The sequence below is a fragment of the Taeniopygia guttata genome, chromosome 11 (genome assembly GCF_048771995.1).
Source record: "Taeniopygia guttata chromosome 11, bTaeGut7.mat, whole genome shotgun sequence".
Lineage (NCBI taxonomy): Eukaryota > Metazoa > Chordata > Aves > Passeriformes > Estrildidae > Taeniopygia > Taeniopygia guttata.
The window spans coordinates 10520194-10536169 of record NC_133036.1 but is presented as its reverse complement, the minus strand read 5'-3'; the positions used below and the strand labels follow the sequence as shown (position 1 = coordinate 10536169).

The following is a 15976-nucleotide window of genomic DNA, read 5'->3' as shown; positions in this document are numbered from 1 at the left end:
GAACCTGACTTCCCTCAATCAAAGGGATTGCCACAGGCTTCTGCTTTATCAGGTGGCTGGTGGGACTGGAGGAAATCCTGGGTTTCTGGGGGTTTGGGTGGCTGGTGGAAGTGCAGGAAATCCTGGGGCTTTATCGAAGGCCAGCAGCCTGGAGTTGAGAGGACAATGTGACAATCTCTGTTTGCAAAGCATCTTCCAGCAGGAAGGTCCCCAGGATGTCTCTGGGACATCACCTTGGCGACAGCACGTCGCAGTGTGAGAAAGTTTGGAGGAATCAGTCCTTGCTTGAGATGAGTTTTTGGGGTCATCATTTGGGGATGAACCCAGCTGGATTGATCTTTGGAAAACCGGAGGGAAAACGTGCCTGTGCTCAGCATAACCCAAAAAGCAGCAGGGTGATAATTAAAATAATTTCATCCTAAGAGCAGCTCTAGCCTCCAGGTTTCTCTGGAGGCCTTTGGGGTTCAGAGGCCGTGGCTGTGAGCAGGGTTTGTGTCCTGCAGGTGATGTGGAAAACCTGACCCCTGACAAATCCTTCGAGGGCACCAAGGTGGGCGTTGGGAACATCGTGCTGGCTCTGTACAGCGGCCTCTTTGCCTATGGAGGATGGTAAGGCACAGCCCTCTCTCCCTCCCACACTGAGCTCAATTCCAGCTCCAATTCCAAACTAAAGCTCCTGCAGGGCTCCTTTGTCAGTCCTCTGAGCACCTGCTGCTCCATTTGCTGTGAAAAGAGGCCACTGGTAGTCATCCTCATCATGGAATGATTTGGGTTGGGAGGGACCTTCAGGATCATCCAATGGGCAGGGACACCTCCCACCATTCCAGGTTGCTCCAAGCCCTGTCCATCATGGCCTTGGATATCAGCCATCCTAAGTTTTCCCACAGGATCAGTGCCTGTGCCCCTCCTGGAATCCCTGTGCAGATGAGTTAAACTGGTGGGGTTCATTTCACTAAAATTAACCTCTGTCCTTTTGAAATTGCAGGAATTACTTGAATTTTGTGACAGAAGAGATGATAAATCCCTACAGGTAGGTGTGAGTCCTGGCATGACTTCCCTGGGGAAAAGCAGCTGTTTTGGGGAAGCCCTTTCCTCGTGTGTTTAACGAAGCCAAGGTCTTCATCTGAAAAAAGAGAAAACAAGATAAATTAATGACCTTCTGCCTCCCTGGAATCAGGGAAAGGGAACAATAATTCCTGCAGGAGCAGGGCTGTTGTTTTCCCTGCTCTCCCGTGCTGTGTTATCAGCGCTGAGAGAAATCTCTGCTTCCTTGGCTTGACACCTCTGTGAGTTATGGGCCAGGAAAGAGCACTCAGGGCTTTATTGCTGCCTTGGTTCAACTCCCACTGAGCATTTGTGCTGCTGTCCATGTGTTTGTGCTGCTCTCCATGTGTTTGTCCCGTGCTCTTCCATCCTGTTGAGCAAGAGCTGCTTCCTGCTCTGCCCGTGCCTCTCGGGGTTGTTTGGGGCCCTCAGCAGAGTGGGACAGTGCTGAGCAATCCCTTCTGCTCCTGGGAAGGTTATTTGGGGCCCTCAGCCGAGCAGAACAGTGCTGAGAAATCCCTTCTGCTCCTGGGAAGGTGCCTGGGAGCTGCTGGGAGCCGAGGCTCGGGGGCACTTGTGCAAGAGCCCATCCTGGCTGACCCTGGGGCTGCTTTGGTCCTGCTGGGAAGCACAGGGCTGGATCCGCCCCTTCCCAGAGAAACAGCAGAAGGGGGGGCTGCATTTTGCAATTATTTTCATGTCTGCTGGATGCAGTTGTGGTATTTGACTCTGCTCCTGCAGCTTGGAGCTCTGCTGGAGCAATTAGAGTGGCACCAAGCAGGGTCTCCTTTTGCACTTTCCCTTCACAAATGAAATTAAACTGTTGGGAAAGGCAAATTTGTACCAACACAGGCTGTTCACAGACCTGCTTAGGCTGTGCCTGAACTCCTTTTCTTTGAGTTCCCTCAGTCCAGACAGCTGAGTTTAGGTAGAGCCTAAAACTGCCCAGTGCATCCCTGAGATTCCATTTCCCCCAGGAATCCCCCCAGCACCAGGGAGCTCTTTTGCCCAGAGAGAATCCTTGTGCTGATGCCACTGGTTATTTTTAATTAAATATCTTGGATTCCTGCTTGCCTAGGCAGCCAGGGCCTCTCCATGCAAAAAATCCCTTCTGCCATCATCCTTCCCTCTCCATCTGCAGCCTCCAGGCTGTTCAGGGGCCACCTTGAGGCTGGAAAAGACCTTTAAAGCTGTGAACCAGCATGATGTTCACCAATAACCATGGCTCAAGTGCCATATCCAGGTGTTTTTTGAGGGATGGGGAGACCCCCACTCCTTGGGCAGCTGTTCCCTTGTGGATATCCCCTGTCCCAGGGGAGCAGTGAGTGCCTGCTCAGAGAACAGAGTGGCTCAAAGCCAGCGAGCACGGGAGGGTGGCCATCCCTGGGATCAGCAGCTCCCTCCTGCGAGCTGCTCCAGGACAATGGATGTTTTTTTCCTAGAAACCTGCCCCTGGCTATCATCATCTCGCTGCCTGTTGTCACGCTGGTGTATGTGCTGACCAACTTGGCTTACTTCACCACGCTGAGCACCGAGCAGATGCTGACGTCCGAGGCTGTGGCCGTGGTAAGATCCCGCTGCTCCAGCCTGACTCATCCCAGGGCAGGTGAAATCAGCCTTGGAATCACTGCACACATCTCCTGCTTTGTTCCAGGCTGCTCGGGGCTGCTTGCAGAAACCCTGATGTTGAGCAGGAGATAAAGAGCAGGGAAGAACAGCGTGATCCCGAGGGGATTATCCTGGGCAGCAGTGAGGGTGGCACTCAGTGCTGCAGCTTCATTCATGCTGGCCTTGTGACTGCCCATCACTTACCAGAGCTTGATATTTATGGGGAAAGGTCACTCAGCCAACACTGAACTGGATTGTTCTCTCTCCGTGTCTTCCTTGTTTTAATTAAGAGAGAAAAATAATACTTGTATTAGTTAAAATGCCAGTGTGGTCAGGAACCCTTATGGCTTCAGAAAGGAGCAGACCTTGCAGACTGAGCCTGACCAGGATTGTTCAGGGCTTCAGGGGGAATCTCCCAGCCCAGGATGAGCTGAGCCCCTCAGGTGACACCGCTCCATCCTTCAGCTTGGGACCAAGGCCCTACTCCAGCTACAGCCTGTGCTGCAGGGAATCCTGGAGTGGTTCGGGTGGGAAGGGACTGAAAGCTCATCCCATCCCACCCCCTGCCACAGGCAGGGACACCTTCCACTGTCCCAGGTTCTCCACGCCCTGTCCAGCCTGGCCTGGAACAGCAGAGGCTGGAAATCGATCCCATATTGCTGCTGCAAACCCGCAGTGGAGCAGCACAGGCTCAGCCTGCGACAAAAAGCTGCAGGGCCAGGTCCCTGTGTGTCCCCAGGCTGGTCCCAGCCCCTGACTCAGCAGGGCCAGGTCCCTGTGTGTCCCCAGGGCTGGTCCCAGCCCCTAATTCAGCAGGGCCAGGTCCCTGTGTGTCCCCAGGACTGGTCCCAGCTCCCAACTCAGCAGGGCCAGGTCCCTGTGTGTCCCCAGGCTGGGTCCCAGCCCCTGACTCAGCAGGGCCAGGTCCCTGTGTGTCCCCAGGCTGGTCCCAGCCCCTGACTCAGCAGGGCCAGGTCCCTGTGTGTCCCCAGGGCTGGTCCCAGCCCCTGACACAGCAGGGCCAGGTCCCTGTGTGTCCCCAGGGCTGGTCCCAGCCCCTGACTCAGCAGGGCCAGGTCCCTGTGTGTCCCCAGGCTGGTCCCAGCCCCTGACTCAGCAGGGCCAGGTCCCTGTGTGTCCCCAGGGCTGGTCCCAGCCCCTGACACAGCAGGGCCAGGTCCCTGTGTGTCCCCAGGGCTGGTCCCAGCCCCTGACTCAGCAGGGCCAGGTCCCTGTGTGTCCCCAGGCTGGTCCCAGCCCCTGACTCAGCAGGGCCAGGTCCCTGTGTGTCCCCAGGGCTGGTCCCAGCCCCTGACACAGCAGGGCCAGGTCCCTGTGTGTCCCCAGGGCTGGTCCCAGCCCCTGACTCAGCACTTGGCAGGAGCTGCTGTCTGAGTTGCTCCGTTTCCGTTTGGTCTTGAACTTTCCGATAGCTGGTGGATAAATGTCGTGTCCTGGCCCCGAGGGAAGGGCTGGCTGGCTGCTGATGTATTTTGGCAGTTCCACAATCTGCTTTTTCAGGAAAGGGGAGCAGCACATGGGAATTTGGGAAACTCCGTCACAGCTTCAGCACTGAGATGTGGCATTTGTTGAGATTTCTCCAAATACTCTCTGTAGGCAGCTCTGAGTTTTTTGGGACACTGTGAGCATGAAATATCTCTTCTTGTCCCCCATTTAGGATTTTGGGAACTACCACCTTGGTGTCATGTCCTGGATCATCCCTGTCTTTGTTGGGCTCTCGTGCTTTGGGTCTGTCAATGGATCTCTTTTCACTTCTTCCCGGTAGGTTCCTTGCTCAATCCTGTGGGTTTTGTTTACAGGCTGTGCTCAGTTCCTCACCCTTTGGAGAGGGGCTGTGGGCAGACACAAAGTCTGCAGGGCCTGGAGGCCACGTCGGGAATGCAGGAAGACAAAGTCAGACTTTAAACCAGATTAAAGGCAACCTTTTAGTGGTGTCAATCTTCTGTTCCTCTGGCAAAGTCCTGGTGAGGTCAATAAACAGAACCAGACACAGACTCGGGGCTTGGGGCTGCTGAGAAAGTGGCTTTCATGAGAAGCAGAAAGTTGGGACATTCAGGGATGAGAATCCCTCGGGAAGGGGTGAAATGCTGGGCAGGGGCAGGACTGACATGGTTCCAGCTCTGACACATCCCTGGGTTGCCTGAGGAGTCACTTAATTGCTGTCCCTGGAGAGCAGGATAGAAATCCATCCTTCCTGCATTCCTTGGCCGTGTCCAGCCTCCCTGGTGAGCAGGGCTGGTGTTCCAGTCCTGCCTCAGGGCTGAGCTCGGGCTGGCCCCACTTGTTCTGTGCTGAGCACAGAGCCTTGCAGGGCTGTGACAGGACTGTGTCCCCTCTCTGTGTCCCCTCCCAGGCTGTTCTTCGTGGGATCCCGAGAGGGGCACCTGCCTTCCATCCTGTCCATGATCCACCCCCGGCTGCTCACCCCCGTCCCGTCCCTCGTGTTCACGGTGAGCCCTGGGGCCGGGCTGGGGGATGGATCAGGGCTGGGATCCCACTGGAATGGAGCCACAGCCATTCCTGCATGTGCCCACCCTTCCCATCATGTCCTCATTGTCCACTTCTGTCTTGGAATTCTTCCCATTCCTGGAAGTGTCCAAGGCCAGACTGGACAAGGCCTGGAGGAAGCTGGGATAGGGAAAGGTGTCCCTGCCCATGGCAGGAGGTTGGAACTAGAGGTCCTTTAAGCTTTGAGGTCCTTCCAACCCAAACCATTCCATGATCCTATGAAATGGTTCCAGGCACCAATTGAAAATAGCTTAAATAAGTAAAAAAACAGTGTGATCCCTTTCCTGGCAGGTATTTCCCCTAAATACCCCTGTTTAGTATTGTAACATAGGTGGTTTTGCCTGCTCCCTTTCCTAATGGCCTTTTCCCTAAATTCAGTGTGTCATGACCCTGCTCTATGCCTTCTCCAACAACATCTTCTCAGTCATCAACTTCTTCAGCTTCTTCAACTGGCTCTGTGTGGCCCTGGCCATCATCGGGATGATGTGGCTGCGCTACAAGAAGCCAGAGCTGGAGAGGCCCATCAAGGTGAGACCAGGGTGGGCACTGCCAGGGGACCCCTCCCCAGCACCAGGGGAGGCTCAGCTGCTGCTCCTGCATGGAAAAGGGGCTGGGACTGCAGGGCAGTGTTGTGTTGGAGCTCTGGGTGACAGGGGCAGGGCGTTGTGGTGGGATTACTCTCCCCGAGTCCCAGGACAGATCCCAGGCTGTGGCTCTCAGTGTAACACTCTACCCCTGTGGAATTCCCCAAAAATAGTTTTCTGCTAAAGCAGCCAGCCCATGCCAAGCTCTGTCCCTGGTGTCCTTGGCCAGCTTGGCAGCCCCGTGTCCCATCTGGGGGGAGGCCAAGATCCTGTCAGCCCCTGGTGCCTCTTCCCCAAAAGCTGTTTTTTCCTCATCCCATGGCACACTCTGCCCAGCAGCAGCACCCACAGGGAAACAAACCCATGGTCCTGGACCAGTGACTTCCCAAAGGGAATCTTGGCTGGCTCTTCCCACAGGTTTTGGGGTTTTCTTCTCAAAGCTGGGCTGCTCTGGTGGGTGCCCTGCTTGGAGTCCCTTGGGAAACAGCCCCAGCTTGTGCTGTGCCTCTGCTGGATGTTTGGTGCTGATGATTTGGCTATGGAATTATGGAAATGAGGTCCAAAAAGGCTCTTGGCCGTGGGGGATCAATAGTTCTGTCCCTCCCAGGCTGGATAAAGTGCTGGAAGGCCTCCCCTGGCACATCTGCTAAGCTGTCCCTTGCTCCCTGCTCAGGTGAACATCTGCCTGCCCATCTTCTTCATCCTGGCCTGCCTGTTCCTCATCGCCGTTTCCTTCTGGATGACGCCCAAGGAGTGTGGGATCGGCTTTGCCATCATCCTCAGTGGGATCCCCATTTACTTCTTCGGGGTCTGGTGGCAGAACAAGCCCAAGTGGGTTCTCCAAGGCATCTGTGAGTATCTCCAGGGAGGAGCAGCTTTGGCTCCCAAGAAGTTTCCCAGTGCTGGCTCTCCTCCCTCTGGAGAAGCTTCCAGAATCCTGGCTCTGCTCCATTCTTCTTTCATGGGAACAAGTTTATCCTGATGATTACCATGTATGCCAGGCATCCAAAATGCATCCTGATGTGCAATAATGGCGAAGTCTGGGACCAATACCATGTGTTTGGGGGATTTTAATCCTGACAAAGAGCTTGTTAGCAGCAGAGCAGAATTCCCTGCTCCTGAAAAAGCCCAGGGCCAAGCCTTTGCTCAGCCAAGAATCCCTTCCCAGTGGTGTAGGAAGGATTGAGCACAGCTGGCCCCCATTTGACAGCTGAAAATCCACAATTAGTCCCAGCCCGTGGCTTAAGCAGTGCTGACATTTGGGATCCAGACAAAGCTTTCCTTGGCATCCCCTCTGTGGCAGCAGAGCAGAGAGAAGGGGAGCTCCCCTGGATGTTTTCTCTCAGGTTTATTTTTAAGGTGTCTACTCCAAGGTTTTCCACCAGCTGCCATAAGGCCAGGGTGTGTTTGAGGGATGGAGAGGCTGTGCTTGGCACATGGAACCTCAACAACAGCCCAGGAAGTCAATCCCTGCTGCCCGAGTGACTGAGCTCAGCAGCTGCCTCCCCCTCTCCTGCCAGGGGCTGACCTAGAAAAGCAGGCAAGGAGAAGTGCCCAGCCTGAGCTGGGTGTTTCATGAGGAAGAAAAAAGCTTTCAGCAGCACTCAGCACTTGTTCTTCTTCTTTTCCCCCTGTCTCTCTCTCTGTCCCTCTGTCCCACACTCACTTTTTTACCCTGGATATTAGGCTCAGTTACTGGAAAAGCCAATTTTGCAATGCCAGGGTGGTAAATTACCATATTCATTGTTTTCCTCCACCAAAGGATTGTAAGGAGAATATTGAAAATATTCTGGGAACAGACAGTGATAGTTCTGCAAATGTCCAGTGAGAAACACAGGAGCTTTAAATGTGATTTATTGATATATTGCAGGTAATTGGATCACCTCCAACTGATCTGAGTCTCACTTGGTTATGCTTAGAATTAATTAGTTTTACCATGCAGGAATAGTTTGTGATCTCCAACCAGAGCAGAGCAGAGGAGTATTTGGATGGGTGGGATAATAAAATTACTCCAGTTTAGCACCTTTTCCTGGGAAACCTGCACCTGGAACGGTCCCTTTGGTCCCACCTGCCCTGAGCCAGGCAGTGGCCTTTGCTCTGTGTGCAGGACAGGGGACTTTGGGTGGGTTTGTCCTTCAGAAGAGGCTGGGGGCTCACGTGGCTTTCAGAATTGGAAGTAAAAGCTTCACCTTGGATTTTCCATGCTGATTCCTGACTCAATTTTGGCTGCTCCCATTCAGAGCATCCACAATTAGGTCCACAGTTAGTGTCAGCAGGCAAGGAGAAGCTGTGTCCAGGAGTAGGGAGCATCCATGGGATGGAGTAGGGGTGTCCATGGGATGGAGTAGGGACTATCTGTGGAATATTTCAAGCCTTAGTTGGACTCAGGGTGGGGAGGCAGAGGGCTCAGCCCTTCCCTCATGGACTCAGGGTTTTGCTGGGGGTGATCCCTGACCTTTCCTGTGCTTTCTCTGCAGTCTCCACCACCGTGCTGTGCCAGAAGCTGATGGAAGTGGTTCCTCAGGAATCCTAGGCAGGAAAAGCAGGGACTCTGAGCTCGAGGAAACGCACAAGGTTATTCTGAGATGACACAAGGATCCGACCCCTCACTCCCCAGTCCCAGGCGCCGGAGCTGCCTCCTGCTGCCACCACTGCCCCAAGGCTCTGCTCACCTCCTGCAGCCCCTCCAGCCCCTCCCAGCCCTGCAGAGCAGCCAGAAGTCCTTGGTACGAGCCAGGAGGAGGAATTCCAAAGGGCAGTTCCAGAGGGGTGCTGCCTGTGCCCTTTGTATGTGTGTGAGGGCTGTGCTTGGCTCTGGGGGCTCCTTTGCTTTGGCTCTGGGGTCTGCTGGAGCCTGGTTTGAGTGTTCAGAGGGCCTGGTGGGGGCTGGAGCTGCCACAGAGCCCTGGGAGGGTCCTGAGCTGCCTTACCTGGCCCAGGTGGGGGGTGGGAAGCAGAGGTTGGCTGATGTTGTCTCACTCCCCCAAACTCACACCCCCCTATGCTGCTGGACACTGGATGTGGGGGGGCCTCATCCGAGTGTCACTGTGCCCCTCACTCGGGGCCCTGCCACCCTTTGGATTTGGATCACCACTCCCAGATCCAAGCCAGCTCCCTGCTGCTGAGCCAGTCCTCCAGGATGCTCTTCCCCACAGTGCCCATCCCTGGGAATGAGCACTGAGGGGGCAGTTCCTTCAGGAGCTGCAGTCAGCAGAAGGCCAAGTCCTCGGCTTGCTCATTCCATGCTTTTCTGTGCCAGGCTTTCATCCAGCATGGGATGAGCAGCTCTGTGCTCTCTCTCCTCATGGCTCTGCTCAGGGAGCCATGCTTGCCCCTAAACCACGTGCTGAGAGAAATAAAGGGTGGGGATTGCCCTGGCACAATCCCTGGGCAGTGTCTGTGCTCTGCCTGGCGCTGTTCCCTTTGTCCTGCCGTGTTTCCTCTGGAATGTGCCACGGAGATGGGACCAACTGGCTCTGGGCTGTGGAGAAGGGCAGATGTCCTGGCTGGCTGGAGCCACCTCGAGCTGCTGGAGATCTGGTTTGGGTGGGAAGGGACCTCACAGCCCATCCAGTGCCACCCGTGCCATGGCAGGGACACCTCCCACTGTCCCAGGCTGCTCCAAGCCCTGTCCAGCCTGGCCTTGGGCACTGCCAGGGACCCAGGGGCAGCCCCAGCTGCTCTGTGCCAGCCTCCCCACCTCTGAGTAATGAAGGTGAGTTCTGCTCTGAGGAGCAGAGCCTGGGCCTGATCCTCCTTCATGCATCAGGTCCCAGCACCACCCCCCCGTTCCAGGAGTGATCCCTGAGCACCATCCACGATCTGCAATGTGAAATCCTGGTTTGCTCTCATGGGCGGTGCCATCCCATCCCTGACAGCCCCAGAACTCCTGTAGTTCCCAAGTAGGTCAGCACTGTCCCCTTAGGGACAAGCTGCTTTCTTTGGTTCAAGTATCACCTTTTGGAAAGCTGTAGTTCCTGAACCATTTGCTCATTGTGCCTCTGTGCTCCGACATCACCTGGAATTCTGATCTTTTCCCCACTGGAGCTGCTTTGCTGTCTCTGTTGCAGATTTTTGTGCTTGTGCTTTGTGCAGGTGGCTTGGTGAACTGTTTCCCTTTTTTTTAAACGTGGCCGTTGGGAAGCCAGGCTGCTCCAGGAGCTGTCGCTTCCCGCTGGATTCTCCTTGGAGCAGAGTTCTTTGGGGTGAAGGGGTGTTAGGGACGCTGTGGTTCTCACTCAGCCTTTGTCCTGGGAGGTTCTGTAGCACTGCAGGTTGTGTTGGGGCAGGGGCAGCTCCTGCCCAGCTCTGTGGCCGTGTCCAGGTGCAGCTCCACACTCCCACTTTGCCAGCCCCGTGTCCTGCTCCGAGGCAGGAGCAGGGGAGACAATCAGCTCTTTATTCCATGGCAGCTGGGGTGGAGATTCCCAAATCAGCTCAGTGACAGTGTAGAGATTCCCAATCCAGCTCAGGTGACTGTGGAGATTCCCAGTCCATCTCCCTGGCAGTTGAGTTAATCCAGGAGGATTTGCAGCTGCTTTGGGAATATCCAGAGGGCAGACCCCAAGGTTTTTGGCCAGTGCAATGAGTTGGAGCATCTCAGATCTGATGCCTGTGGAGAGGCTTTGGCATAAATAAGGTCAGGAATCACAAAACCTGAACTCGAGTTTTGGCTTCTTCCAGCTGAAGGCTGAGATGGTTTTGAGCAGTGATGGGAAATCAGAGCTCCTGCTAGACCTGCTCCATGGAGAGGGGACCTCGGTCTGTCACCTGCCACACAAAGCTGCAGGTTTTTTGGCTGTGAGGTCTCAGGGCAGCTCCTGCAGGACCTGGGTTCAGCATGGGGGCTCTCAGTGCCAAAACCCACCAGCAGAATTCCTTGGGATGCAAAGCAAAGGCATTGGAATCTCAACCCAAAGTCAGCTGACACCAAGGGCCCTCCACAGAGAGCTCAGGACTGGGACCAGATCCCCCAAAGGTTGGCTTGTACACATTGTCCATCAGGAGATGACCGTCACAGTGTCCTCCTGGTGCCCCTTTCACACTGCTTTGAAAGAGGAGCTGTCACACTAAAAAATATTTTTTAAGCAATCAACGGATTTTAATTAAATCCTTAACTGGCTTGCTTTGCTTTTTGTGGATTTCCATGATTTCTCACTTGCTGCTGAAGATTTTATCTTGTACTAACCTGAGGCTCTGGCACTGATCCCACCTTGATGAGCATCTCATCAGCATCTCCTTGGCAATAGAGGTTTAGGAAGAAACTGAACCAGGTACCAGCACAGAGCCACAAAAAGGCTGGATTTGGTCAGCCACAGCTCACATCTCAAAGTTGATCTGCCAAAAAGCTGATTTCTTTCACCCTGGAGTCATTGATCCCCCGTAGCTGCCCTCCACCAGAGCTTGGTGACGCAGCTGGAAGAGCTTGGGTTGGTTTTTCCTGGAGGTTTGGGAGATGATGAGGGAAGGGGTAAAACTGAATTTCATTTTAGAAAGAAAAGACAAGAAGATTGCAATCATGGAAATGTCTGCCACAGCCTCTGCTGTCCGGTGTGGCAGCTTTTCCCTTGGATCAGCAACATCTGCCCCCAACTTGTGCTGTTCTGATGGGTTTGGGTATGGAAAAGGGAGAATTCACCCCTGGGAAAGACCTTGCTGGTTGTTTTCCTCAAATATGGAGTGAGATGTGTCAGGGAGGGCAGGGGGAGCGACAGAGAGTTCCCAGAGTTTCCCATCCTTCCCAGCACTGGGATTTTTTCCTGTTGTGTCTCTGCTGTGCTCTTTGGAGGCTGTGGTCAGGCAGGGAGGGAGATGGACGCTCCCCACAAGGACTCTGCAACCACAGTGACCTAGAGGAGGTTCCACAGGAATTTGTTCCATTGGCAGCTCCCTGCAAGTCCAGCTGGAGCTGTTCTGTCCGTGGAATTCAGCTTGGAAAAGACCTTGAAGGTGATGGAGCCCGATGGCAGCTGTGCCATGATCCCGTGCTCCTTGAACTGACCCCAGCTTCCAACTCTTGCTCCTCTCCAGCTGTTTTTGAGTTCAGGCTCCCAGGCTGGCAGTTGTTTGGGGTGTTCACAGAATTGCATCCTGCAGGGATTGCTAAACAGAGCAGGAGCTGCTGGCCAGGCACTTCCATTCCCGTTGGGTTCCTCTTTCTACATGAGCCCTTCCTCCAGCTGGGAGGGAAACCAGCCCTGCAAAAACCAGGGGGGTTTATGTCATCCTGGTGGATTTTTAATGATTTATTTTTTTTTAACTTCCTGCAGAATTTGCAGTGTTTTCCATCTCAGACACCATGTTCTGGTAAACAGGCTTTTGTTTGGAACGGCCCCCTCGGTGGCCACGGAGTTCAAAGGGACTCTGGCACAGTTGAACAAACTTTAAAGGCCCTTCAGCTGGATTGAAACTCCTGGGAAGTGGCTTTGTTGTTGTCCAAGTCCTCTCCCAGTGGGTGGCTCAGGCAAGGGAATAAATTGGGCTCCTCCATGGGCTGCTGTGGTGGGTCCGGGCAGGGGCAGTGGGGCTGTTCCCTGGAGCTGTGATTCCCAACCCTGCAGAGAGTGGCAGAGTCCTGGTCTGGCTGCAGGAAATCCCAGGGAAAGTTTCCACTCACTCTGGGAAGGTCCCTGTGCCTTCAGCCGAGGCCACAGCACTCTCAGGTGTTAGGAGAAAATCAGATTACAAAACAAATCCATGAGGAAACTGCCAAACGTTGTCCTTACACAACCCCCGGCTGCTTGGGGCTGTTCCCTTGGGATGCAGCAGCTCTTCCTCCATCCACTCTGCAACCTCATGACAAGAAATTGGGAAAGGGCTGGAACAAAGCAGCTCCTGGAGCTTGGCAAAGGGCAGCCCCAGGGCAGGGCGGCTCCGGGCTGGTGCTGAGCTCGGGCTGGGATTGAATTCCAGCCTTGTACCAGCCCTGGGAGCATCCCGAGCTCTGGAATGAACCAGAGCCAGCCACGCCTGGCTGCCAAGCAGGGAGATCCTGCAGGGGTGGGAATCTGTTCCTTCATCCCTGCAGGAATGGGAATCTGCTTCTTCATCCCTGCAGAGATGGGAATCTGCTCCTTCATCCCTGCAAGGATGGGAATCTGCTCCTTCATCCCTGCAAGGATGGGAATCTGCTCCTCCATCCCTGCAGAGATGGAATCTGCTCCTCCATCCCTGCAGGGATGGGAATCTGCTCCTCCATCCCTGCCAGAACACCCTGGAGACCTCTGTGGTGAGGGAAGCTCCAGGGGCTCCTCATTCCAGGTGGCTCCTTGAGGAGTTCCACCCAGGATTTTGCTGGCTTTTCAAGTTCTTCCCAGCTGGAACTGGAACTGGGTTGGGAATGTGTGGGGGATGCTCTGGTGCAACCAAGAGCTCCCAGTTTGGTGGCTCGGGGTCGGTGATCCCAAGGATCCCAAATCCAGAGGATTATTCCTTGCCCGAGAAGGGGATTTGCTTCCTCCAGCTGTGGAAGTGGTAATGATTAAAAATAAAAAGTATTTTTTTAAACACTGAATTAATTTCTAAACTGCCTAAGAGAGACTTTATAGCTACACCTGAGTTCTTCCCCAGGGCTGACGTTCAGCCCAGCACAGGAGCTCTCCCTCATCCTGGTGAGGCTGTGCTGGGATCAGCAGAGGCACGGGGAAAAAAAACTCCAGAATTGTTCAGAGGACAGGGGGAGGTCCATGTCCCACCAAAATCCTTGGAGAGGGAGGATCTTGAGTGGTTCCCAGAGCTCTCTCCCCCCTCAGAACAAGGGAGGGTGACCTTCACTCCTGGTGGAGAATCTGACTTTTCAGAGATACTTTGTTTTGTATTTTCTTTTTTTTTTTTTAACACAGAAAAAATAAGGCTCTTAACACACACAAGAAAACCTGAACCTGATTTATAATTTTGTTACATTTGGTTGCTTTAAAAAACCTGTTTTACTAATTTAAATATTGCTGTAGATGACACTATATTTATTTGAAAGGGGTAAATATCTTTTAGTCTTAATTCTTCTCCAGTAAGCGCTGTGTATTCGCAATGTTTGTGTTCCTGGCAGCACAGGAATTCCACTGACTGAGGGCTGGGCAGCCAGCAGCTCCTGAATCCAATGGCCTTGGACAACAAGATGTCTCTTGCAATGTAATTTTTTTTTTTTTTGGTAGTATTTCTTGATTCTTTTATGTCTGTGGTTTAACAAATCTGTTCAATGTTTGGGTTGTTCTATGTTTTGGGTTGTTTTGTTTTTTAACAAAGAAAGCTGAATTACAACATTCTGGTTGCTGGTCTTTGCCTCGAAAAGTTTTCTTTTTCCATGATTATCCCCCACCATCAGCACCTGGGTTTCCAAATATTCCTCTTGCAGCTGGATTTAGGAGCAATGAGAGCATCCATGCCTCCATCTCCATCCTCCTTTTAAAAATTCTAGTTCATTTTCCTGAGGTTAAAACTAGGGGAATGGGGAAGTGGGAGAGCTGTGGGCACGAGGAGGGAGCAGAGGAGGAATATCCCAATTCCCAGGGTGTGTCCATAATTCTGTGCAGTAAAAGGAAAGTCCAGCAGTAGGAAGGGACAAGGTTTTTATGGGAGAAGTGCTGCAGTTCCTCTTCCCTGTCCATTCCAGGCTGGAAAAGAGGAGTTTCAGTGGGAAAGGAGCAGGGCAGGGATGCTCCGGCTCCCAGGGCTTGGTGGAGGATTTGATTTTGGGTTGCAGAGGGCAGAACTCTGAGGTTTTCCTTCCTAAAGGAGAGGGTGGTGCTGGGGCTGCTCCCTTGGGACACAAACACATCCCAGAGGAAGGAATGGGCAGGAAAAGCTGTGGAGAAATCCCAGTAAAGTGAGACTCCAGTGGTGCCACATGGGCTGAGCAAATGTCACACAAATTCCACAGCCAGTTCAGGTGTGACACGGAGGGACTCACTGAGCCTCCCATGGGGTTTGGAAAAGGGAATTATTGTTTGGGCGAGAGGGAGCGCTGATAGAAGTAATTTCTGACAGAGGGAGGTCAGCAGAGCTCACCCAGGGATCATCTCCTGCTTCAGGCCACTGGAAAAGAGATGGACAGGGCAAAGCCTGGAGAACAGGGAAATACAAAAGCAGGGAGGAAAATCCCACTGGATCTGGGCAATCCCCATGGATCTGTGGGATGCTGCTCCAGCCCCACCAGTGACACCAGTCTGCACACCCTGGGATGTGCTCCGACCACTCTGGTTTGTGCACTGATGTTCCCACAGCACAGAGAAAAGGGGATTTTATCTGGGGGACACTCTGTGAGTCCAGGGCAAACCTGGGGTGGGATCACAGCTCCTGCTCCACACATTCCCTACAGATCACCATTGCTGGGCACCAGACTGGGCCCTTTGGCTCTTGGCTCCTCCCTGCTGACCTGTCCCTGTGCCCTCACAGAACCATGGAATGCTTTGGGAAGGAAATGACCTTAAAGCTCCTCTTGTTCCCACTACCCCGGGTTGCTCCAAGCCCCTTGAGCACTCCCAGGGATGGAGCAGCCACAGCTGGAAACTCCTGGATGTGGATTCATCAGTGGTGCCACCGTGGCAGAGGAAGGCTTTTCCTGGGAAGGACTCCTGGAATGGGAGCCACACGTGGTCCCAGCTCCTGGAAGGCTTTTCCTGGGAATGACACTTGGAATGGGAGCCACACGTGGTCCCAGCTCCTGGAGGGCTTTTCCTGGGAAGGACACTTGGAATGGGAGCCACACGTGGTCCCAGCTCCTGGAGGGCTTTTCCTGGGAAGGACACTTGGAATGGGAGCCACACGTGGTCCCAGCTCTGTCCAGACACGTCCCCAGCTCTGCTCTTGTGGCTGCTGGGCTTTGTCCCGGGGGCTGGAGGTGGTGGGAGAGGGCAGGCGTGGGAACTCATCCCCACAGGGAGCAAGGCTGACATTTTCCCACCCTCAGACCAAACCCAGGATATTTTTCTCCCCAAACCCAGGAGCTCCTGTGTGGGAGGCCCGTGGAGAACACAGGGAATGCCACCAAGGAAGGGTGAGCCCTTGGAGCAGCAGGTGGGAATGTCCCAGGACTGCAGGGAATTGCAAAAGCCATAAAACTGTTGTTCCTTTGAAGAATTGTGTGGAAGATGAAAGGCCCTAAATCTGTTTGGGTTGGGAAGAAGCCACTGAAGGGTTGGGTGTGACACGGGCCGGGAACAGCTTCAAGGGTGCACAGATAAATCAAAACAAGGAGCTGACAGGGAATTGTGGCT

At 53.8% G+C, this 15976-nt stretch overlaps 1 protein-coding gene across 1 annotated transcript in view; it reads left to right on the top strand.

Moving 5' to 3' along the window:
- The window catches only part of SLC7A5 (solute carrier family 7 member 5), a 32563-nt gene extending 18525 nt beyond the window's left edge, over nucleotides 1-14038 (top strand). The window contains exons 3-10 of the mRNA XM_002194897.7: nucleotides 504-609; nucleotides 986-1030; nucleotides 2487-2610; nucleotides 4331-4434; nucleotides 5027-5123; nucleotides 5560-5709; nucleotides 6439-6616; nucleotides 8243-14038. Of these exons, the coding sequence (XP_002194933.4) occupies nucleotides 504-609; nucleotides 986-1030; nucleotides 2487-2610; nucleotides 4331-4434; nucleotides 5027-5123; nucleotides 5560-5709; nucleotides 6439-6616; nucleotides 8243-8298 (860 nt within the window). The 3' untranslated portion in view covers nucleotides 8299-14038. The remainder of the gene's footprint in view (nucleotides 1-503; nucleotides 610-985; nucleotides 1031-2486; nucleotides 2611-4330; nucleotides 4435-5026; nucleotides 5124-5559; nucleotides 5710-6438; nucleotides 6617-8242) is intronic.
- Nucleotides 14039-15976: the final 1938 nt, after the last annotated feature.